At 48.5% G+C, this 25,035-nt stretch overlaps 1 protein-coding gene across 1 annotated transcript in view; it reads left to right on the forward strand.

Annotated features, from left to right (window-relative positions):
• The window catches only part of FUS (FUS RNA binding protein), a 225,658-nt gene that overhangs the window by 180,934 nt on the left and 19,689 nt on the right, over positions 1-25,035 (forward strand). The window contains exons 12-13 of the mRNA XM_033944416.1: positions 10,238-10,412; positions 10,790-10,878. Coding sequence (XP_033800307.1) covers positions 10,238-10,412; positions 10,790-10,878 — 264 coding nt within the window. The remainder of the gene's footprint in view (positions 1-10,237; positions 10,413-10,789; positions 10,879-25,035) is intronic.

The raw sequence follows: 25,035 nt of genomic DNA on the forward strand, positions 1-25,035 counted from the left end.
CTAAACTGAAATCAACAATGTCATTCCCTCGCAAGGAGGGTGCCTCTACTTCAAAACATTCGTGCTTCTCTCCTTTGGTGGATTCACTCCAAGACTCTACAAGTCCATTCCACCTTCTCCATTTACCATAACAACCGATGCTTCCAAGCAAGGCTGGGGAGCATACCTAGACCATCTACAGACTCAAGGTCAGTGGTCACCACAAGAGAAAACCCTTCATATAAATCCCTGGAACTACGAGCAGTCTACTATGCTCTTCAAGCTTTCCAAACTTAAACTTCACAACAAGCGAGTATTAATACAGACAGACAGTTTAGTAACAACGTTCTTTATAAACAAGCAAGGAGGCCCAGGTTCCCTCCCTCTTTGCAGAGAGGCTTACTGTCTGGAACTACAGTTTATCTCTTCAAGTGATACACATTCCAGGAGAACACAATATCCTAGCATATTCCCTCAGCAGGAAACTCGATCCTCACGAGTGGACTCTCGATCCTGCCATCATTCAACAAATCTTCCAGCAATGGGGAACCCCTCAGATGGACCTTTTTGCTTCTCAAGACAGTGCCAATGCAGTCAGTTTTGTTTTTCGCCCAGCTCAAGCCCTGGCAAGAGATGCTTTCTCCATTCACTGGAGGAACAATCTGCTGTATGCTTTCCCCCGTTTCCTCATTTCTAGAGTACTTCAGAAAATCCTCAGACATCAGCAATTTCAGCTTATCATACTCTTCTAGACAATAAACCAATTTCTCAACATCCTTTAGTTTCTCGTTTCGTGAGAGGCCTCGCTAACCTCAGACCTCCAATGCGGAAACCTCCACCATCTCAGTCTAGTTTTAGATCAATTGATGAAGACTCCATTTGAACCTTTGGGATATGTTTCTCTTACATGGAAAACAGTTTTTCTTACAGCTCTAATATTAGTTAGAAGAGTTGGTGAACTCCAAGCTCTCGTAATATATTATCCTTATCTCCAGTTCTTTCCTAACCGAGTGCAATTAAGAACTCATCCAAAATTTATTCCCAAAGTGGTTACGGACTTTAGTTAAATCAAACGATAAGTTTACCATAATTCTTTCCACCTTCATACTCCTCTCCAGCAGTAGAACTCCTACATGCATTAGACTGCAGAAGGGCATTACTTTTTTTTTTTTTTTTTTTTTAACCTTAATGCAACTTCTCAGTTTTGTAAATCCAATCAACTTTTCATTTCTTTCAATTCAGATACCCAGGGACAACCAGCGACCAAAAGGACTATATCCTTCTGGATTGCTCACTGCATCAGTTTTTGTTATGCAGAAGCTTACACCCAGTCTCCTGGTTCTATTGGAGCACATAAGCTCAGAGCTAAGGCTTTCTCCATAGCGAATTTAAAATCAATCCCTCTTCAGGATATATGCAAAGCTGCAACTTGGTCTTCCATACATACCTTTGCAAAGCATTATTGTTTGGACCAAGATTTATCATAAGATGTTCGTTTTGGACAATCAGTTCTATGCAATTTATTTGTACTGTTAGGACTGTACTGTTAGGACTCTCCTCCACCCATGCAATTTTTTCAGCTTGGGACTCACCTTCAAGTGTGCCTGCATATCCCCTGCTTGTCTCTGGAGAAAGCAAAGTTGCTTACCTGTAACAAGTGTTATCCCAGGACAAGCAGGCAACATATTCTCACATGTGGGTGACATCATCCACAGATCCCCAGTACGGACAGCTGCTAAACCGCTCTTGCACTTTAAGAACTTTAGAAAGTTTGCGACTGACCGCACTGTGCATGCGCGAGTGCCTTCCCACCCGACATAGGTGCACGGCTCTTCAGTTTTTCGCAGAGCAACAAAGTCGTGTGTGAAATGGTCTCCGTTTTATTTTGCCTTCCCGCTCACGTGTATACTGATTTATTGATTTTTTAATTTTGTTTTCTTTTTGTATAAAATCAATTTTATAAAGAATTTACTTTTTTCTTTATTTCTTGCTGTAACCGTTTTTGACGGCGGGGCCTTGCCTCAGCCTTCGGGTTTTGATTTGGCTGAGGCAATTTTTCCTCCCATGTCCCGCCCATTAACTGGCTTTAAAAAGTGCGGCAGGTGCCAGTGCACTATTTCCCTAACTGACCCACATAAGTGGTGTAGCCAATGCCTTGGCCCGGACCATCGCATGGAGTCTTGTACGCACGCTGTTAGACGCTTCAGAAGCGTTCCATAAAAAGCTGCCTTTTATAGCAAAGACTTCATCTCAGTGTCACAGGCTATAGAAAACCTTCTCCTTATGAGCCGGTCTCATTTACTCGATTTATCAGGCAGATGAGTAGACATGGCGATTAAATTGGAAGTAGACTCCCAAGTATTCAGTGGAGTTTCTTGAAACTGTGGACTACAAACATCCTCCTAAGGAGCTTCTCAAACTTCCTTTACATGGTATCCTGAAAGAAACTCTTCATAAGAATAGGGAGTCCCCTTATTCCGTTCCAGCTGTTCCCGGGAAGCTAGACAAAATCATTCCCATTCCTGGTTTTGATAAGCCTGAACTTTCACATCAATCTCTCGTGGTTGAATCCACTCTCAAGAAATCTGCTCCTGAAGTCTACGTCACAGTTCCTCCAAGCCGAGAAGGTCAAATGATTGACAGATTTTGGAGGCGTTTTTACCAGAATTCCATGCTGGCTAATAGTCATCAATTACAATTTTTATTTTACCTGTTATCTTAAATATTTGGTAAACAAATGCCAAATTATTACAAGTATCTTCCATCTCACGGGAGGTCATAATTCCAGCACATGTTTAATATTCTCACTCAACTCAGGCAGCCTATGGTACAATCTGCATACGATGCCTTTGAGTTGTCTTCTTGAGTTTCTGCAATGTCTGTGGCCATGAGGAAGCTTGCATGGCTCAAGATGGCGGATATGTTCGCTAACCTCCAGGATCGCTTAGCTAATATTCCCTGCCTCGGAGATGAGCTTGTTTGGGGACATTGTTAAAAATGCAACTAAAAAAAACTTTTGGAGCATGAAAAGTCTTTTAATTCACTATTCAGGCCAAAATCTAAATCCTCTGCCTCCAAATTTTTCAAACCATTTGCTTCATATCAGGGGCATTAAACACCAAAGTCTACTCCTTTTTCCAGGCCCCAGCATAAAAAAACAGCATCCTCAAAAGCCCCAGAACTCTGCTACTCCAAAGTCAAATCAGCCTTTTTAACCGTCTACTCAAGGGCATAATTTCAATCACAATAACTCTGCCTCTCCCCATTGGAGGTCATCTAACACATTATCATCATTGTTGGCAGCTAATCACCTCCTATCTCTGGGTTTTCAATATCATATAAGAAGGTTATTCTCTTCATTTCCTCAACATTTCTCCAGATCATCCTCCAAGAGAGTTTCCTTCCAACCCTCTGCAGTCCTCTCTTCTTTTCCAGGAAGTTGAATCTCTAGTCCAGGGGTCTCCAAAGTCCCTCCTCGAGGGCCGAATCCAGTCAGGTTTTCGGGATTTCCCCAATGAATATGCATGAGATCTATGTGCATGTATTGCTTTCAATGCATATTCATTGGGGAAATCCTGAAAACCTGACTGGATTCGGCTCTTGAGGAGGGACTTTGGAGACCCCTGCTCTAGTCATTCTCAATACCATCGAGAAGGTTCCTTTGGACCAGCAGAACACGGGGTTTTATTTCCAGTATTTTCTCGTCCTGAAGAAGATGGGAGGTCTTTGCCCGATATTGGACCTCAGAGCTCTCAACAAATTTCTTGTCAGAAAAATTTTGGGTCTCTGGCATCCCTGTACCTCCTAATGCAGGACTGCCCAATTCCGGTCCTCGAGATCTACTGGCAGGCCAGGTTTTCAGGATATCCACAATAAATATGCATTTTCCTGCCCTGCCTTCTTGGTATGCAAATCTCTCTCATGTGGATATCCTGAAAACCTGGCCTGCCAGTAGATCTCGAGGACCGGAATGGGTCAGCCCTTCCCTACTGGATCAAAACGATTGGTTATGCTCTCTGGATCTCAAGGAGACTTACACTCACATTCCCATTCACCCAGTCTCTCGCAAGTTTTTCAGATATTGGGTGGGAAATCATTACCAATACAAGGTTCTGCCCTTCAGTCTCGCATCATCTCCCAGAATTTTCACCAAGTGCCTGGTGGTGGTGGTGGCGGCAGCAGCCTTGAGAACTCACGGTTTGCAAGTCTTTCCCTATCTAGATGATTGGCTCATCAAAGATCCTTCATATCAAGGTGTTACTGTAGCGACACAACAGGCTATATTGTTCATGCAAAATTTGGGATTCGAAATCAAACTTCCCCAAATCTCAGTTGCAGCCTTCTCAGACTCTTCAATTCATCAGAGCCCTCCTAGATACTGTTCAACTCAGGGCATTTCTTCCTCAACAACGTCAAGATGCTTTGATACAGCTTTGCCGTCAAGTGACCCTCCTTCCTTCACTCTCAGCAAGGCACATGATAGTTCTCCTAGGTCACATGGCCTCTACAGTTCATGTGACTCCTTTTGCCAGACTTCACCTACAGAACCCTCCGTGGTTGCTGGCTTCTCAGTGGTCGCAGGCTCTTGATCCGCTTTTCCAGCACAGTAACATCTCTGGCAATCTCTTCAGTGGTGGATGCTCTCTTCCAATCGTTCCAGAGGTTTGCTGTTTCAAACATCCCCTCACCAGAAGGTTCTTGCGACATATTTGTCAACCTATGCTTGGGAAGAGCTCACCTGGATGCTCTCCGTACTCAAGGTTATTGGTCCGCCACAGATCGTTGCCATCACATAAATCTGTTGGAACTCAGAGCAATTTTCAATGCTCACAAGGCTTTTCAACATCTTCATGATCAAGTCATTCTCATTCGTACAGACAAATCATGTAGCGATGTACTAAGTAAATAAGCAAGGAGGAACAGGGTCTCTTCTATTTTGCCAGGAAGCTCAGAAGATTTGGAAGTGGGCAATTCTTCACAACATTTTTCTGAAAGCTGTTTACATTCAAGGAGAGAAAAATTCATTGGCGGACAAATTAAGCCACATCCTGCAACCTCCGCTGAACTCAGCAGCTCTACATCAAATTTTTTAATCAATGAGGGAACCCCTCAACAAGCTTCCCCAGTTCTGTTCCAGACTACTCTCATCATCATCTGGAAGCAGATGCTTTTCTCCTGAACGGGACAAACAAGTTCTTCTGTGTGTTCCCTCCATTTCCACTTATTCTCAGGACGCTTGTCAAACACAAATCTGCCACCATGATTCTGATAGCTCCTTGGTGGCCCAGACAACCATGGTTCTCCCTTTTACTTCAACTCAGCATTAGGGAGCAGCTGCTTCTGCCAATTTTTCCTTCTCTTCTTACACAAAGTCAAGGTTCCCTTGATCCCAACCTGCAGTCTTTACACCTGATAGCTTGATATCTCTCGGGCTGACTTCACCTGACCTTCAGTTTTCTCAACCTGTCAGGGACATCTTGAATGCTTCCAGAAAACTTCCAGAAAACCAGCCACAAGACAATGTTATACTCATAAATGGACTCGGTTTTCTGCTTGGTGCAGTTTTCACCATCAGGAGCCACAATCCACCTCCTTGTCTTCGATTCTGGATTATCTTTTCCATTTATCCCAGTCTGGCCTCAAATCCACCTCTATTAGAGTCCATTTCAGTGCAGTTGCTGCTTTTCATCAACCTTTAGATGGAAAACCTCTCTGCTCATCTTGTGGTTTCCAAATTTATGACTTTAATGTTGTACTTGCTAAACTAATGAAGCCTCCATTTGAACCAATATCTACGGCTCATCTTAAATACCTCACTTGGAAAGTAGTTTTCCTCATTTCTCTAACGTCTGCTCGCAGTTAGTGAACTACAAACCTTGGTAGCGGATCCACCATTTACAGTATTCCATCATGATAAAGTTGTACTCTGCACCCATCCAAAGTTCTTACCCAAAGTTATTACTGAGTTTTATCTCAATCAATCGATTGTTCTTCCAGTATTTTTTCCCAAGCCTCATTCTCATCCTGGAGAAACATCTCTTAATACTCTGAACTGCAAACAAGAGGTCTGCACGGGAACGGGGATCACGGGTCTCGAAGGGATACCCCAAAGGCAACAGGACTCCCACAGGGACCCCTCCCAGGCCGATGGGACTTTCATGGGGATGGATCCAGAGTTCCCATTCCGAGGCCAGCCTAATGTAGATCATTGAAATCTTTAAGTTGAGACTGGTCCGGGTCCAGCGCCGCAGCAGGAACAGCCATATTGAGCAGTGAGCTCAGCACTTAGCCCCTCAGTGTGTCTACGTGTTGAGCTCATTGCGTTGCAGCTGATTGGTCGGGCGGTATCACATGCAAGGCTAGAGCAGGAAGTCAGCCTGTATTTGGTGAGCTGCCTAAGTCCCCCAAAGCCCCGATACCAGCGACTGAGAGGAGGAGGAGAAGATCTGATTCAGAAGTGGCAGCGTGACAAAGAAATATGCTTCACGTTGAATGGAGTGTTATTTAATCAGGTAAATCCCTTTTATTTTGCCCTGATGTCTTGTTTTACTCTCTGCTCTGGTTCACGCTTATCTTTCCGTTTGCTAATGGCATTTCTCTACTGGTCATATTCATTGCTTTAGTTGTTTTGGTTTGTCCCAGTGTCTAGTTTGGGTTTTTTGTGTTTTTTTTTGTTCTGGCATCATCGTCTATTTGTCTTACTCACTGCTGTATCTGGTTTCATTGCCTTTCCTTCTGTTTAGCGCATATTTCAAACTTTCATTTTGATTATGTTACCCTGTGGCTTTACCTTGGTTTCTCATTACATTTTAGTCTGGTTTATATACAATTTCACGTTTTTGTCTCAGTTGGCTTTTCTGTGCTTCCTCATTATTTTGTATGGCTTATTTAATTTTACATTATTTTAGAACAATTTTATATACATGATTTTATCTGTTCTTTAGCTAAAAACATACATTGATTGGTTTTACACCTGATGATGGCTTTTATATGGGATTTTGCTTTGTTTTTTAAAACTATAGAATCTTTTTTTTTTTTTTTTTTTTTTTACTTTTACATTACTTGTTTTATTGTTTAAGTTGTGTTCTAGGTTTTTGCTTGACTTGTTCCCCTTGATCCATATATTATGCCTTTTTGTCTATGCTTTCTATCATTGCTAGATTCTCTCATTTATCATGTGGCCAGATTTTAGAAATGCTTTTGGCTTTTCTATGTTTAATTGAGTTTGGTCTTCATTTTGGTTTTGTTACACTATTTATGCATATATTTGGTATTTTATTCATTGTTATTTTCTGCTTATTTATACTATATACAGTCAAACCTCGGTTTGCGAGTAACCCGGTTTGCGAGTGTTTTGCAAGACGAGCAAAACATTCTCACAAAACTTGTCTCACAAACCGAGTGTTGACTCGATGTGCGCCCCCCCACCCACGAGAACCAGCATCGCTCCCCCCGCTCGCAAAGACCCCCCGCTCGAACCGGCACCTCCCGCCCAAACAACTTGAAACTTACCCCCCGTCTGGCACCGGCACGCAGCCCACAGGACGTGCCGATACCACTTGAAGAACTTCCTGCCTCTGCCGGGCCTTGAGCATGCATCTGCGCATGCTCAAGGCCTTCTAATTCTCCCTCTCGCCGAGATTCTCGGACATTTCATGCAGTTGGATTTCCATATGTCCATACTATATAATGTGTTTCTTTTATGGGGGGTGGGGACGGAGGGGATTCCTCTTGGGGATGGAGGGGATTTTGGCGAGGACGGGTGGGATTTCTGTCTCTGTGCAACTCTCTACTGCAAATGAGCATTGGCCTACTATTTGCAAAGGACTAAATCCCATAGATCTTCTCCACAACTTTTTGTCTCCTTTGATCCAAACAAGTGGGGCATCCTGTTTCCAAGAGGACAACTTCCAACTGGTTGGCAGCTTGCATCTCGTTATGCTCAGGCTGGGCTACAACTGGAGGGTTGTGTCACAGCCCACAAAGTTTGATCCATGGCAGCTTCGGTAGCTTTCCTATGTTCTACTCCTATGGATGAAATATGCAAAGCTGCTACTTGGTCCTCGGTTCACACTTTCACCTCTTATTACTGTCTGAAATCTTATTCCAGACAAAATAGTCATTCCAGCCAAGCAATGCTACAAAATTTATTTTCTTAAAGGCCACCTCTCCCACCATCCAAATTCTGGTTATCTTGGAGGTCACCCACATGTGAGAATATGCTGCCTGCTTGTCCTGGGATAAAGCACAGTTTCTTACTGTAAAAGGTGTTATCCAGGGCAGCAGGCAGATATTCTCACAACCCACCCATGAGGAGCCGTGCGCCTGTGTCGGGCAGGAAGACCATGTGCAGTGCAGTCAGTCACAAACTTTCTAAAGTTCTTAAGTGCAAGAGCGTTTTAGCAGCTGTCCGTACCGTGGCTCCATGAATGGCGTCACCCACATGTGAGAATATCTGCCTGCTGTCCCTGGATAACACCTGTTACAGTAAGTAACTGTTTTCTCCGTAGACAACAGGGGAATGGAGCCACACTTGCCCGCACACCATCCCTTCAACTGCTTGTTTTCTTGATTGCTAGGGACAAAACTGACAGGGCAGAGGAAGGGCTCTAAGAGTAGGGTCCCCTTGCACATTCCCAGTAAGCTCAAAGCTTAACATTAGCTAGGGGAGAGCACTGGCACTCAGTCTCAGTCAACTCAGTCTCAGTCAGAAGACTTCTGTCAGGCTGCATTCTCTTGCTGTCTACAGAGAATACCTGTGTCTTTTGCAGTTTCTGGTGTTGCCCTGGTGCAGTTTAAACTACTTCTTCTTTTGATTTTTTATTCTTGGGTTTTAGAGGATACTTTGTCCATTCCTGCTTTAACAAAATACTGATTAGTGAGGTGATTGCACTGGCTACTTCAGTAATGCCACTAGTTAATGGTTCTCAAACTTCTGGCAAGAGAAGGCAAACCCCATTGTGTCTGGACTGGTCTGGAGGAATTAAGGGAAATAATTTTCCTTTGTGGGGGACAATTCAGATTGCAAGGATTTGAATGCAAACTTGTTAGCGTATCGATCGCTGCAGTGATAGTCGCTTTCTTTAGTGTATCTAGCCCTAAGTATTTATCCTGTTTAAGAGAAGGGGAGGTGGGTAGCCCTTCTTCCTAACTCTCTTCAGTCAAAGTCATTGAGTTATCCTTTGTTTTATTCCTGAAACCAATCCCTACCTTTTCATATCACATTGGTTTTATCCTTTTGCGTTTTCGTTACTTATAAATTGTAGTTCTCCCTCTTTTCCTCTTGTTTATAATGCCCATTCCCAATCAAGTTTGTCTGTTGTATAAATATTTTGTCTATTATCTATTGTCTGTTCCCCCATCTATATGTATAGTATTTTATTGTACAACGCTTCAAATGTAATGATTTAAGCGTTTAATATGAAATTGATTCAAACACCACCCCGGCTGTTCTAAGTCTCTGACTGAAGAGAGTAAGAAAAAAGGGATACCCACCAACCCCCTATCTTAAACAGGATAAATACTTAGGGCTATCCACTACTTCTCCATGGCATTGATGTGGCATTAAGGATGCCCACTCTCTGCCACCAGAGGTCACACCCCAAAAAATGGCAGGAGGGATGCCCACTCTCTACTGCCATCAGATGCCCTGAACCTCCATACTGTTTAAAAAAGTTGGAAGCAGGAAGCCTGCACAGGGGCTCCTGTTTCGGCCACTAGTCCCAAATGATGCATCTTCCCCTCCCTGGTGCATCATGTGATGCACGGGGAGGGGCCAAAGGTCCTGATTGACCCAGACGCCTAAGGGCCCAGGGCCATGGCTTTAGGCAACCCGCCTATCAGGCATAAGCATCTCCCTCTGTATCCAAGATACTGAGGGACGAGTCTAAGGCCCTGATTGGTCAGGACTTTAGGCTCCTCCCTCAGTGTCCGATGGCAATCTGTTTTTACAATTGCTAAAACCTCATTTGGAATAGTCTGGTGATGTTAGTGCATCAATCGCTTGGCTATTTTGCGTGGAGTTTTAGCTAATTTGCATGGCCAGATCAGAAAATGGGTGATTGAGGGGAAAAACACATGGTGGGTCATTTTGTGCATCAGGTTGGTACAATGATTGTCACTAAAGCTGTGAAAACAAATTTAGTGATGATCGCTGGCCTTGGTGCATTCCCCAATTAATCTGGCAAGAATAATTGTAGAATTCTGTGCAAATTTGAGCTGTATACTAATAATTATGGTATTCCTTTTTTTTCCCCAGGTCCCATGGGACGTGGTGGATTTGGTGGTGGTGGTGCTGGTGCTGGTGCTGGTGGTGGTGGTGGTGGTGGTGGACCAGGAGGTAATAGTAATCGAGGAAGTGGTGGTAATAGTGGTGGCTTCCCCAGCAGTGGTGGAGGGCAGCAACGAGCTGGCGATTGGAAATGTCCTAACCCGTGAGTAATGCTTCACACTAGTAGTAACTCCTAGATACCACTTAACCTGTTTTTGGATACTGAATTTTTCTTTGTATTTTATAAAATGTTTCAAGCAATTTAATAGCTGTATCTAAAACTCACTTTTTTTTTTTTTAAATTTTTACAATAAAGAGTTTCAAATAATATAATTAATTATTATATATCATTGTATCTATCATTAATATATCATTAATTTATAAATCCCATTTTATTAAAAATATTGTAGTCTCTTGAATTCCATGCTGGTTTAATGCCTACATGGAGTTTTATTAGCACAGAGGCAGACCTCAGATTCATACATTTGTGGAAGTAAGAGCTGTTAAATTTTGGTGCCATATTCTTTTCTGTCTATACAGGACTTGTGAAAACATGAACTTCTCTTGGAGAAATGAATGTAATCAGTGCAAAGCACCCAAACCAGAAGGGCCTGGAGGACCACAAATGGGTGAGTTGGACTCCTTTCTGCCAGTTTTCTGGAGGGAAAGAAAGTGTCTTGTCTTGGATCAAGAAGTTGCCAACTTGCAACTTTAATTACGATGGCAGTCTAACTAGTCTACCCATTTCACAATGTACCTACCTATCTCTGTTTTAACCTTCAGTTCTTTATAGCATATTATCTGTCTTTTATCCCAGGACAAGCAGGCAGGTATTCTCACTAGTGGGTGATGTCATCAGACAGAGCCCCGGTACGGACGTCTCACAAGCACGTGTTGCTTGTAGAAACTTAAAGTTTCTAGATGCCCGCACCGCGCATGCGCCGGTGCCTTCCTACCCGGAGATCCGGGCGTGTCTCCTCAGTTCTTTCTTTTCCGCGGAGCTGAGAAGTTCAACTTCTTCATGCGCTAGCTGAATTCAGTTAAATTTGCCTTCCTTGTCCGCGTTTTCGTTTTCTTTTAATTACAGTTAACAGTACTTTTCTTTTTCAGTAAAAAAAAAAAAAAAAAAGAAGATTATTTCCTCCGGCAGGTCGAACGGGCCGGCCACGTGGCTCAGGCCCACTGGCTTCGACCTAGCGGCGGAGATTTTCCGGCCTATGTCCCGGCCAATCACCGGGTTTAAAAAGTGCAGCAAGTGCCAACGCGCGATTTCACTCACGGACCCTCACCGGCGCTGTTTGCAGTGTTTGGGCCCCGACCACATCCCGAAATCGTGCGGGCCTTGCTCTACCCTTACGGCACGCTCTTTCAAGCGGCGTTGCCTATTGTGGGAATCGATGTTCAAGATGGACGCAGCTAAGGATCCCTCAGCCTCCACTTCATCTGATACCTCCCCGGTTCGGGCGAAACCGGCATCGACCACTCCTGCATCGAGTGTGGTGAAACCGGCATCGCTCACCCCGACACCATCCACGAGCTCGACGTCGGTGCCTGCCCCGGTCTCCTCTGTTCAGGTACCTCTTCCTTCCACAGTGCCACCAATGGTCATCAAAGTGCCGAAAGCTACTAAGCAGAAGCACTCGGCCTCGAAGGAGCGCGATGTCCGTGCAGGAGGACCCCCTTTCGGTGCGGATCCCTCCTTATCGGCTTCGCTACGGTCCGCGCTGGAAGCTCAATTCGTTGAGCTCATGCAGACCATCGGACCCAGGCTCATCGCTGCCATACAGGGTGACCTCCCGGTACCGGTCCAAAGGGGCGGTCCGCCCCCTCCCCCTCCCCCACACCGTTCGACCTCGACAACCGACGAGGACGAACGGGGGAGGGCGGCGATGCCCACGCGGCAAACCTCGATTACCGATATGCCGCCATTAGAACCCATTACGCCTCCGCGCCAACATGGGACCAGACCTCCGATCGATACTCGAAGCCCTGGGCATAGTCAGGAAGAGTTCTTCCGTACTCTTTACCAGACTTGGGTAGCATCGCAAGAACCCGCATCGCAAACCCAGTTGCGATCCACCGCTTCCAGCCCTATCCACTTGGGGGCCTCGGGAGACCATGCGATGCACAGACGATCCCGATCCCCGTCCCGCCACCGAGACGGGCACCGATCGAGACACTCATCCTGGCACTCCTCACGCCATTCGGAGGTGTCACCGCAGAAAAAACTGCAACGTAGGGGATACTCCTCATCAGAGGTGTCCCCCCCGAGGGGCCCGGAGTACGAGGAGACACTGGTGCCCGATTCTCCTTGTCACTCCCCGAGGTCCACGGACCTGGAGGCCTCCTCCTCCTCCAGCCCGTCCCACAGACCGACGCTGGCGGAACAATTGTCCTTCTCATCATTCCTCCGACAAATGGCGGAGGACCTGGATGTGACCCTTGACACGGGCTCCCGATACTCCAAAGAGTATCTGGACACCATGCATTTACCTAACCCTCCAACGGAGTCGCTTCGGCTCCCCTTGCATAAATTACTGGACCAGACCTTCATGCAGTGCTTCGAAACGCCGTATTCCATACCGGCGATCCCCAGCAAACTCGATGCTCGATACCGCATCGTGCACCATAAAGGGTTCGAGGGCCCTCAACTCTCCCACCAATCCCTACTGGTCGAGTCCTCCCTTAAACGCTCTCATCCCTCCCAGGTCTACGCCTCTGTACCGCCGGGCCGAGAGGGGAGAACGATGGACAAATTTGGTAGAAAATTCTACCAAAACTCCATGATGGCGTCACGGGTGCTAAACTACAACTTCTTTTTCTCTTCCTATCTGGAGTTCTTCTTGCCGGTGCTCCGCAAGTTCACTCCGTTCATAGACAACCAAGCTCGATTCGAGTTCGAGGAAGTGGTAGCCTCCCTCTCCCAATTACGCCTCCAGCTGATGCAATCCTCCTTCGATGCATTCGAACTCTCGGCACGCGCCGCCGCAAGCGCGGTAGCTATGCGTCGCCTGGCATGGCTCCGTACTATCGATATGGATCCCAACCTACAGGACAGACTCGCCAACGTACCGTGTGCTGGAGCTGACCTGTTCGATGAGTCTATCGAAACTGTTACCAAGAAGCTGTCGGATCATGAAAAATCCTTTCAATCCATCCTGCGGCCCAAACCCAAACCTCAACAGTCTCGACCTTCCAGGCCACCCCTGATTTACCAGCGGCGTTACATGCCCAGACAAACGCCTGCTGCGAGACAGCCTGCGAAGAGACAACCTCCCCAGAAGTCTCAGCAAAAACCTCAGCCACCGGCGGTACCTAAGGCTCCCCAGCCCTTTTGACGCCCCCCCCCGGGAGCATAACCTCGGCCTCTCCCATAGGGGGCCGCCTCCATCTTTTTTACCATCGATGGGAGGCCATAACCACGGACCTATGGGTCCTCACCATCATAAGAGAAGGATACTCTCTTCAATTCCACCGGGTCCCCCCGGACCATCCTCCAAGAGAGTATCCTTCAAGCTCGACGCAGACCGCCCTGTTTCTTCAGGAAGTCCAAACCTTACTTCAGCTTCGGGCTGTCGAGCCGGTCCCGTCAGACCAATTGAACCGAGGGTTTTACTCCCGGTACTTCCTCGTCCCGAAGAAAACGGGCGACCTGCGACCCATTTTAGACCTTCGAGCCCTCAACAAGTCCCTGGTCAAAGAGAAGTTTCGCATGTTGACTTTGGCTTCTCTATACCCCCTCCTCGAGCAGAACGACTGGTTATGCTCCCTGGATCTCAAGGAGGCCTACACTCACATCCCCATTCACCCGGCCTCCCGAAAGTTCCTCAGATTTCGGGTGGGAAATCTGCACCTACAGTATCGAGTGCTACCATTCGGCCTATCTTCGTCCCCCAGAATCTTCACAAAGTGCCTGGTGGTAGTGGCCGCGGCACTCTGGGACAGGGGTCTACAGGTATTCCCATACCTCGACGACTGGCTCATCAAGGCCCCGTCAGCCCCAGAGGTCACTTCGGCGGCCTTGGCTACAACCTACTTCCTCCAGAATTTGGGCTTCGAGATCAACTTCTCCAAGTCTCATCTACAACCCACCCAGTCCCTCCCCTTCATCGGAGCGGTCCTGGACACCACCCGACTCCGAGCATTCCTGCCTCGGCAACGCATGGAGTCTCTTCTTCATCTCAGCCAATCGGTGTCTACTCGCCAAACCCTACCGGCGAGACAACTGATGGTGCTCCTGGGCCATATGGCCTCCACAGTACATGTGACACCCTTTGCCAGACTCCACCTCAGGATCCCCCAGTGGACCCTGGCATCACAGTGGAATCAATCGTCCGATCCACTATCCAAACGCATCTTAGTCACACCTGCTCTTCGGCAGTCTCTACTTTGGTGGATGACCTCTTCGAATCTATCCAGAGGTTTGCTGATGCACTCTCCCCCCCATCAGAAAGTTCTCACAACCGATTCGTCGAACTACGCATGGGGGGCCCACCTGGAGGGTCTCCGCACCCAAGGATTCTGGACCAGTGCGGAAAGACTACACCAAATCAATCTACTGGAACTCAGAGCCATCTTCAATGCGCTCCAAGCTTTCCAACACCTACTCCACGACATGGTAATCCTCATTCGCACAGACAATCAGGCCGCCATGTATTATATCAACAAGCAAGGAGGCACGGGCTCGGCCCTCCTTTGCCAGGAAGCTCTACGAGTCTGGGACTGGGCGGTGTGCCACAACACCCTACTCAGAGCAGTATACATCCAGGGGGAGAACAACGTCTTAGCAGACAAACTAAGCCGTCTGCTACAACCGCACGAATGGACTCTCCATTCCAGCCCCCTTCACCAAATTTTCACGCAATGGGGGACGCCCCAGATAGACCTCTTTGCGGCTCCCCACAACGCCAAACTGCCTCAGTTTTGCTCCAGGATCTACACTCCTCATCGCCTCGAGGCAGATGCTTTTCTACTGAACTGGGGGAAACTATTCCTATATGCGTTCCCACCATTCCCGCTGATCCAGAAGACTCTGGTCAAGCTGAAACTCGAACGGGCCACCATGATTCTAATAGCTCCTCGGTGGCCCAGACAACCTTGGTTCTCCCTCCTACTTCAACTCAGCAGCAGGGAACCAGTACCACTTCCAGTGTTTCCTTCACTGCTTACTCAACATCAAGGATCACTACTTCATCCCAACCTGCAGGCTCTCCACCTGACAGCTTGGTTCCTCTCAACGTAACCCCTCACAAATTCTCACAAGAAGTGAGGGAGGTCTTGGAAGCTTCCAGGAAGCCCGCCACTCGACAATGCTACTCCCAAAAATGGACCAGATTCTCCTCATGGTGTGTTTCTAAGTCAACGGAACCTCAGCGAGCTTCCTTATCCTCCGTGCTGGACTATCTCCTACACCTATCTCAATCTGGGCTCAAGTCCACATCCATACGAGTCCACCTGAGCGCTATTGCGGCGTTCCACCAGCCCCTACAAGGGAAACCCCTCTCGGCCCATCCGGTGGTCGCCAGATTTATGAAAGGACTCTTCCATGTTAACCCTCCTCTCAAACCACCCCCAGTAGTTTGGGACCTCAATGTAGTCCTTTCCCACCTCATGAAGCCCCCGTTTGAACCACTCAACAGGGCCCCTCTGAAGTATCTCACCTGGAAAGTGCTTTTCCTTGTAGCCCTTACGTCCGCTCGCAGAGTCAGCGAACTCCAGGCATTGATGGCGGACCCACCATTCACAGTATTCCACCATGACAAGGTGGTCCTCCGCACTCACCCGAAATTCCTGCCTAAGGTGGTCTCCGAATTTCATCTCAACCAATCCATTGTACTTCCAGTATTCTTCCCTAAGCCTCATTTTCACCACGGAGAATCGGCCCTTCACACTCTAGACTGCAAACGTGCCTTGGCTTTCTACCTGGATCGCACCAAGCCACACAGAACCACTCCTCAACTTTTTGTCTCCTTCGACCCTAACAAGTTGGGAAGACCCGTATCAAAGCGCACCATCTCCAATTGGATGGCGGCTTGTATCTCTTCCTGCTATGCCCAGGCTGGATTATCACTTCCTTGTAAGGTCACAGCCCATAAGGTCAGAGCAATGGCAGCCTCAGTAGCATTCCTCAGATCAACACCAATCGAGGAAATTTGCAAGGCTGCCACCTGGTCCTCGGTTCACACATTCACCTCACATTATTGTCTGGATACCCTCTCCAGACGGGATGGACAGTTTGGCCAAACAGTATTGAAAAATTTATTCTCTTAAGTCGCCAACTCCCCCTCCATCCCACTGAGGTTAGCTTGGAGGTCACCCACTAGTGAGAATACCTGCCTGCTTGTCCTGGGATAAAGCAATGTTACTTACCGTAACAGTTGTTATCCAGGGACAGCAGGCAGCTATTCTCACGTCCCACCCACCTCCCCTGGGTTGGCTTCTCAGGCTAGCTACCTGAACTGAGGAGACACGCCCGGATCTCCGGGTAGGAAGGCACCGGCGCATGCGCGGTGCGGGCATCTAGAAACTTTAAGTTTCTACAAGCAACACGTGCTTGTGAGACGTCCGTACCGGGGCTCTGTCTGATGACATCACCCACTAGTGAGAATAGCTGCCTGCTGTCCCTGGATAACAACTGTTACGGTAAGTAACATTGCTTTATCTCCTATGCCATTTTGAATTGCATTGCTATTTTGCTGCAAAATTTCTGAGCTGATGTCCTTATTTCATTAACTTGCTTGCAAAGGAATATCGCCTGAGGTTACTCTTGAATCCTACCTACCCTGTTTAATTTTAGTTCATAAATTATTTCTTATCTTTCCACTAGAAAAGTTAATTTACGTTAGTGTATTTTGAATGTTTTCGAGCCTCATTTCTTTTTAGGGTATACATATTTATTAATCAAAGAAAAGGTAAGGGAGGTGTTTTTTCAACCAATGATCAAGCTTTATTACAAACAGTGATCCCAATTAAACACGCTAAAGCATCGGCATTGTCATGCGACTCTTTGGCGCGTTTAACTCATGAGTGAACTGGGATTCTTGTTGGGACCATTGTTTGTAATAAAGATTGATCATTGGTTGAAAAGACTCCTCCCTTGCCTCTTTGTTTGACAGTATACCAAGGCGAGGTGTCTTTCTGTTTGCCATACATATTTATTAAACATGGGGCTTTCTGGTACATACCTTCCAGATTCTATACTCAAGGTGTTCAAACTATAGCTGCAATCCAGTGTTTGTAGAAATCCAACTCTTTTCTCACCATGTGTTCCTACTACTGAGAGAAAGCGCCACCTACAGTTTCAGTTTCTGCTTTTTTCTTATTTTTTGCCATTTCAAGTCTGTTTTTGATGGCTTATGTGCCTCCCCTCTTCCCTAGCTACCCTTTTCATTCTTAAGTCGCCTAGAGCCTCTTTAGTTTTGTGCAGTGCACAAAGATTAGATTAGATGTAACCTCTTGTAGTGGTCTTCTGCCGGAGGAAAAGAAGCAGTTCCATGGAGCTGGACTATTACTTCACAGAGAACCTTTGAGGAACCTGTGGAGCCAGCCTGCTGTGTGTTGCCCTTTCGGGCTCGGGATCCGCACCCCTGGGAGCTAGCTTGCCTACTGACTGTCAGAGGTTCAAGTGCAGGCTGGGTGCATCCTGAATAACAGCCCTTGGGGTATTGGGGTGCAGGCTGTTTTTTCCCACCCCCAGTCACATGGAGAGGTTCCCTTGGGGGTGGAGGTCTTATTTGGGGTCCATCTGACTGGCAGTCCAAAGATCTTGAAGTTAGGTATCTTTTGGAACTTTTCTGAGGCAGAAAATCCTTGTTCTCCAGCTGCAGTGAAAAGAGCTGGCAGGCAAGGCACTTCAGTGACTGTGAGTACACCTCCATTATTTCCTATGGGAGAATTGGGGGTGGTCTGTAAAAATGAATTTTTAGGGTTTCTGAGGGTAGGGTTAAGGTCTCCCATATCTCCGGACCCCAAATCGCTATTTTTTATTTTAGGATTTTCAGGGTTTTTTGGTGGCAGCGGCCATCTTGGGATTGTTATTGATCTTTTTTTCAAAGCTTAAATTCTGGCTTGACACCCCTTGGTTTTGTTTAAAATCGGTAGGTCCTATCTGCTGAATACATGCTTGGATTGCACCGGTTTGCTGACGCAGAACCATCCTTGTACCGCTTGCAGCAGCACTCTGGGGGAGGGGGGGTGAGAGCTTCTGGCCTCGCTTCCTCTGGGTCCTTGAGGGCTGGGGAGCTGGCATGGGCCCTAGATCTGGGTAAAAAATGGCCATTATCAATGAGGGCAGCAAGCACCAGCGTTCCAAGTTGGGGGATTCCTTCTGAGTGGCGCCAATGGCTCAGCAAGATACGGCTGCCCCATGGTGTGCCTTTTTTTCTGGAATTTGTTAAGCTCTTGTGGAGAGCATATTCCACGGTCCCAGCTCTTTTGATATGGCAGGTGAACATGTCTCCTGGCTGAAAAACAGGCAGCTCCATTGCTGGATATCCGTCTACAGGGTTCTTCTATGCTGGCTGCCACAGATTCAGATCGTCTTAGTTTTGTGCACAGATACTGTGCCTCTCCTATCTCATGACACTATGATATCTCAGAGTTCAGATCAGGGTGAGGATCTTTCCATCTGCAGGTTCTTCAAATCTGTTTCTGTCCACCATCTCATCACTGATGCCCTGAAAGAACTCAACTTGGATTTTCAGCTCTTTACATCACGGTGTTCGGTCATGAGCTGCTCTAATGCTCTGACTTCATTTTGTCCGGCGCATCTGGAGTTCATGGGCCTTATTACGGAGCAGTGGGATACCCCGGAGAGTTCTTTAGCACTCTCCATATCAGTAGAGGTTAATCTTTATGAATGGGTATATATCCAATCATGACCAGGTGGAGACTGAAAACAAAACTGTGGAATAGTACATAAGATATCCCCTTCTCTATTCTTATCAGTCTACTTTAGTCTCCAGCAGGTGTTGAGTGAGCTGTACCCATCTCCCTTGGTAGGGCTGTTGGAATTTGTTTAGGGGGTCTGTCCGACCTCGGGGGTGTCAAACCCGGCGGGTCTCGAGCGGGGCCCCTCCCCCCATTTCCTCCACCTCTCCACATTTCTTTTAGAGGAGCCTCAGCAGTAAGCCTTGCCCCCTTAATCGAGCAAGGCATATTGCTTCGAGAGCCTGTGGAGTCTGTTCTGTAAAAAAAAGAAAAAATCCTGAGGTAGTGCCGGTCTGCAGGGTTGCTTCCCTGTCAATTTACTGTATTTTTGCACTAACCGGCACTTTTTCTTCTAGCTAGGTCACATATGGAGCAATTGTGCCCTTCTCCGGGGGAGTGGGACACAATTTGGTCCATCCGCGAGGCACTTGTGGCCGGCCTGAACTCGGCGGTTTGGGCCGGTGAGGTGGTGGAGCTCCGTTGGAAGCAGCTGCAGGCGTCCAGAGCTCCCCGGCCTTAGTGCCTTGCGAGACGGCTGAAGGCAGTGAGGCAGTCCAGTCTTCTCTTACTGCCTCCGGAGGGATTCCCCGAACTGCCGATGGTAGAGGAAAAAGGATTCCCTCTCAGCTGATTTTTCAACAGCTGATGCCGGCTTGCCTGCTTTAGCATCTGGGACAGTTTAGGTTTCCCAGCCACTACAGGCCCTGGACGGGTTATTTTTTGGCGGGATCTTTGCCATTTTGACAGACAGTTCCCTCCATTTTGTCTGCAACCTCAGGTGACCTTCCCCCCTGTCTTGCAAACACAAGGGCAGGTTTCAGCAGGGACCCCCGGGGGGTTTTTCCCCTGATTTAATTTCTTTGTGCAGACAGTTGGGGGACCCACGTGCGCCTGGGAGTATCGGGGGTGTTTTCCCTCCGCACCCCCTGTGGTTTTGCCTCCCTCTTTTCATTTGGCGTCCCCTCTTCCCTCATCCAAGCGCCAGCGGGGGCTTGGATTGCGGATTGGTGGTCGGAGGAGCGTGTTGGTGTGGATGAGGACCTGACCGCTTTGGCGGGCTTCCAGGATCCTCTAGAGGGGACCAGCCGCTGGCAGCGGGGTGTTGGATTTCCCGTCTTCCGTGGTGCGCCTTTTATTCAGAAGGATGTGCTTTTAGACCTGATTTAGCAGGTCTCCTTGGTGCTGCATTTTTGAAGATGCGCCACTGGAGACTCCGCGTATGAGGGCCCCTCTGCTTCCAGGGGTCTGTCCTGTTTCCCGCTTTTCCTGTGCGTCAGTTTTTTCAGGATATCGTGCTGGCGCAGTGGAATACGCCGGGGGCACTGTTTCGGTTGGCATGCGCCTTGGCTCATTGGTATCCCATCCCGGAGAAGGATAGGGCTACCTTAATTTTGCCAGTGGTGGACGCGGTGGTCTTGGTGATTGCTAAACGGCATGCCGTGCCTGTTGCAGGCGGTTTTGCCCTTAGGGTCTCTGAGGAAGGTACGTTAGAGACATTTTTTAAGCAGAATTTTGATGTCTCTGCCTTGGGGATCCAGGCAGCTATTTGTGTGGGGCTGGTGGCTCACACCGTGTTTCGGTAGTCTGAGCGTGTCCTGGATCATGAGTCTGATGACTGATCCTTAGTAGATTAGGAGGTGGCGAAGATTGAGATGGCTACTTTGTTCCTCTCAGATGCTCTTTATGACTTGGTGCGGCCTGCGGCTAAGTCTGGGGCTTTTGGTGGCTGCGCGCCGTACCTTGTGGCTTCGCGCTTGGTCGGCTGTTGCCGCATCCAAAACTGAATTTCCAAATTTCCTTTTCGGGGGTCGTTTTTGTTTGGAGAGGACTTAGATAAGTTGGTTCAGACTCTGACGGACTCTAACGTGCCCCGTCTGCATGAGGACCGTGCCCGCCCGGTGTCTGCGGGAATTTCACAAGTTTTGCCTTGAGCGTGGAGCTGCTTCTTTCCAGGCTTCCGGTTTTTCCCTGGAGTCGGTTGGCTCAGCGCATGCTGTCCTTTCGGGGGACCCGTCGGGGGACTGGGAGTCCCCCCACTCCCCGTCCTGCACAATGGCTCACCGGCGCCCCCTTTGGTTCCAGTGGGTCCCCGGCTGCGCAACTTGTTTCCCAAGTGGGCCAAGATCACTTCTGATCAGTGGGTCTTGGAGGTGGTACAGGACGGTTATGCTCTGGAGTTTGCCCGCTCTCTGCCAGATCATTTCTAGCCTCTCCGTGTCAGGCGGCATGGGAGACGCTAGCCTTTTGCCAGACCCTTCAGTGCTTGCTAGAGCTCAAAGCGGTTGTCCAGTGTCCCCTCAGGAGTGCGGCACCAGCTGGTACGCCATATTTGTGGGGCCCAAGAAGGAGGGGACCTTTCAGCCCATCCTCGATTTTTAAACAGGGGTCAAAAGGGCTTTCAGAATTCCCTTTTTTCACAGGAGCACACTGCAGTCTGTCCTTCTGGTGGTTCAGCCGGGGGAGTTCCTGACTTCTCTTGCTCTGACGGAGGCCTACTTGCATGTTTCCATTCGGGCCTCTCAGCGCTTCCTTCGCTTTGTGATCTTGTGTCAGCACTATCAGTTCTGTGTGCTTCCCTTTGGCCTGGCCACGACTCCCCAGATGTTCACCAAGGCGATGGTGGTCGTCACGGCGGCATTGCAGTCGGAGGGCATTCTGGTGAACCCCTACCTAGACGACTAGTTGATTCGGATGAAGTTGTTGCAGGAGAGCACCAGGTTTATGGCTCTGGTGGTGGAGTTTCTCCAGTCGCTGGGCTGGGTGGTCAACCTTTCCAAGAGTCGGTTGGTCCAAGCTCAGTGTCTGGAGTACCTTGGGGTTCTGTTCAATACCTCCTTGAGGAAGGTCTTCTTCCAGAGGCACGGGTAAGCAAATTGCAATCTCGGATTCTCTTGCTTATGGCGTCCCGGTGTCCTCAAGCGCTGGATTTCCTCCAAGTCTTGGGGTCGATGGCGACCCCCGTGGTGAGGTAGGCATGGGCTGACATGCGTCGTCTTCAGTATGCTCTGCTCCGGAGGTGGTCGCCCCAGAGGCACAGTTTGGATGTTCCTGTCCCTCTGTGAGGCTTGGCATGCTGCAGTCTTCGTTGGTGGCTCCAGATCTTTCATCGGGTTCGGGGGTGAGTCTGGATCTACCGCAGTGGATGGTACTTCTCACAGATGCTAGTCTCCTCGGTTGGGGGGCTTATTGTCTAGGTCACTCAGCTCAGGGCACCTGGTCCACGGAGGAGGTGTCCTGGTTGATCCGTGTGTTTGTGACCAGTCGTCCGTCTGGCGCTATTAGCCTTCCGCTTCCTTTTAATGGGCAAGTCGGTCAGAGTTCTGTCGGACATTGCAACAGCGGTGGCTTATTTCAATCATCAGGGAGGCACCAAGAGCGCTCAGGCTTTGGGCGGAGTCTCACCTTCTGGACCTCTCGGCCTCTCACATAGCCGGGGTGGAGAATGTTCACGCGGACTTCGTCACATCTTAGATCCCGGAGAGTGGTGTCTCAGTCTTCAGTTGATAGTGCAGGCTTGGGCTCAGCTCCTGATGGGCCTGATGGCCATGAGTGGCAATGCCAAAGTGCCCCGCTTCAGTTGGCGGAGGGACGGTCTGGCCAAGGGTCTGGATGTTCTGGTTCAACCATGGCCAACGGAGGGGCTGTTGTACGTGTTCCCTCCGTGGCCATTAGTGGGCAGAGTTCGCCGCATTGTTTGCCATCTGGGTCTGGTGGCTCAAGGTTGGCCTCGACGTCCATAGTTCGCGGATTTGGTGAGGCATCTGGTGGCGGATCCTCTTCGTCTGCCTCTCTTGGACGACCTTCTGACACAGGGTCCCATTCCCATGTTTGACCCATCTCCCTTCTGGCTTACGACTTGGCTCTTGAAAGGGGTCGCCTAGGTAAGAAGGGGTATTAGATAAAGTGATTTCTACTCTGTTGGGGTCCCGGAGGCTTTCTACTAGAGAATGACACGGTGACAAAATTCATCACCGTTCCCGTCCCTGTGGATAACTGCGGGAAACCATCTTCATGTCATTCTTTAAAGAGAGAGGGAAGAATCAGAGTATGAATGGCCACAACCACTGACCCACAAGCTTTACTTTGAAGAATGCTGGTGTAGAAGGACTGAGGGTGAACTAGACACTAGAAAATGACATGGGATTATTTCCCGCGGTTATCCGCGGGAACGGTGATGAATTTTGTCACAGTGTCATTCTCTACTTTCTACCTCTCGGGCTTATGTGCGGGTTTGGAGCCTCTTTGAGGGGTGGTGTCAGGCGCTTCCCTGCCCACCATCCTAGAGTTCTTGCAAGATGGCTTTGTCTTCTCTCCAGGTTCGGCTTGCGACCTTGTCAGCCTTTTGTGGGTTAGTGAATGGTCAGCGTTTGACAGCCATTCCTGATGTGATTCGCTTTTTGCGGGCGGCCAAGTTGATCAGGCCTCGCATGCCCGGCCCTCTGTTCCATCTTGGGATCTCAATCTGGTTCTGTCTGTTCTAGTGTGCCTGCCTTTTGAACCTTTGGACAGCTACTCTTTGAAGGACCTTACTCTGAAGGCGGTGTTTTTGGTGGCCATTACTTCAGCTAGGCGTGTTTCTGAGCTGCAGGCTTTCTCTTGTAGGGCTTCCTTCTTGGAGTTTTCTAGGGAGCGGGTTGTCTTGAGGCCTGTTCCTTCCTTTCTGCCAAAAGTAGTTTCTCCTTTTCATGTCAATCAATCTGTAGTCCTCCCAGTGTTGGGTAATCGGGAGGGCTCTTCTGAGCAAAGACAGCTGCACACGTTGGATGTTGGTCGGGTCCTTCGCTCTTATGTGCAGCGGATCAGGAAATCAGATCGTCTCTTTGTCCTCGTAGGGGGGCTGACGACTCTAAGGCTACTATTGCGTGCTGGATCACGGAGACTGTTGCTTCCACTTATCTTCTGAGGCAGAAGCCTGTTCTGGAATTTCTCAAGGCTCATTCCATTCGGGGTCGGGCGGTTTCTTGGGCTGAGTCTTCACTCGTGTCTCCAGAGGACATTTGTAAGGCTGTAGTTTGGTCTTCCTTGCATTCTTTTGTCAGACTCTACTAGGTAGGTGTTCAGGCACGTCGGGACATGGTGTTCGGTGAGCGTGTTCTGATGTCAGCCCTTCGGGGACTGTTTTGGTACATTCCATTCGTAAAGATTAACCTCTACTAGGCTGGAGAGTGTTAAAGAAGGAGAAATTAAGTTCTTACCTGCTAATTTAATTTCTTTTAGCTTCTCCAGACCAGTAGAGGTCCCCTGTCTGTTGTTGGGGCTGTTGCGCGGGCAGTTTTGTTTTTTGCTGCGGGTTCTAGTATTTTTCTAGGGCCGGGGAGAATGGTTCATAGACAACGGCGCGAAAGACAAAGGCGCGCCCGGACAATTGAGCGCAGCGTGGAGGTGCGCACCGCTCTAAATTACTTTTTTTAGGGCGCCGACGGGGGGGGGGGACGTGGGGGGGGGGGAACCCCGCCACTTTACTTAATAGACATCGCGCTGGCGTTATGAGGGGTTTGGGGGGTTGTAACCCTCCACATTTTACTGTAAACTTAACTTTTTCCCTAAAAACGGAAAGTGAAGTTTTCAGTAAAATATGGGGGGTTACAACCCCCCACACCCCCCACAATGCGGCGCGATGTCTATTAAGTAAAGTGGGGGGGTCCCCCCCTACGCCCCCCGTCGGAGCCCTAAAAACAGTAATTTAGAGCGGCGCGCGCCTCCGCGCTGCGCTCAATTGTCTGGGCGCGCTTTTGTCCCGGCGCGCTTTTGACTTGACACCGGGGAGAATTAATGAACAGCGGCTGTGGCTCGACTGGCTTAGCTGGCGAGCTGTGGGGACATTTTCCTTCTGGTATCTCTCTGCATTTTCCAACAGC

The sequence above is a fragment of the Geotrypetes seraphini genome, chromosome 5 (assembly GCF_902459505.1).
Source record: "Geotrypetes seraphini chromosome 5, aGeoSer1.1, whole genome shotgun sequence".
Taxonomy (NCBI): domain Eukaryota; kingdom Metazoa; phylum Chordata; class Amphibia; order Gymnophiona; family Dermophiidae; genus Geotrypetes; species Geotrypetes seraphini.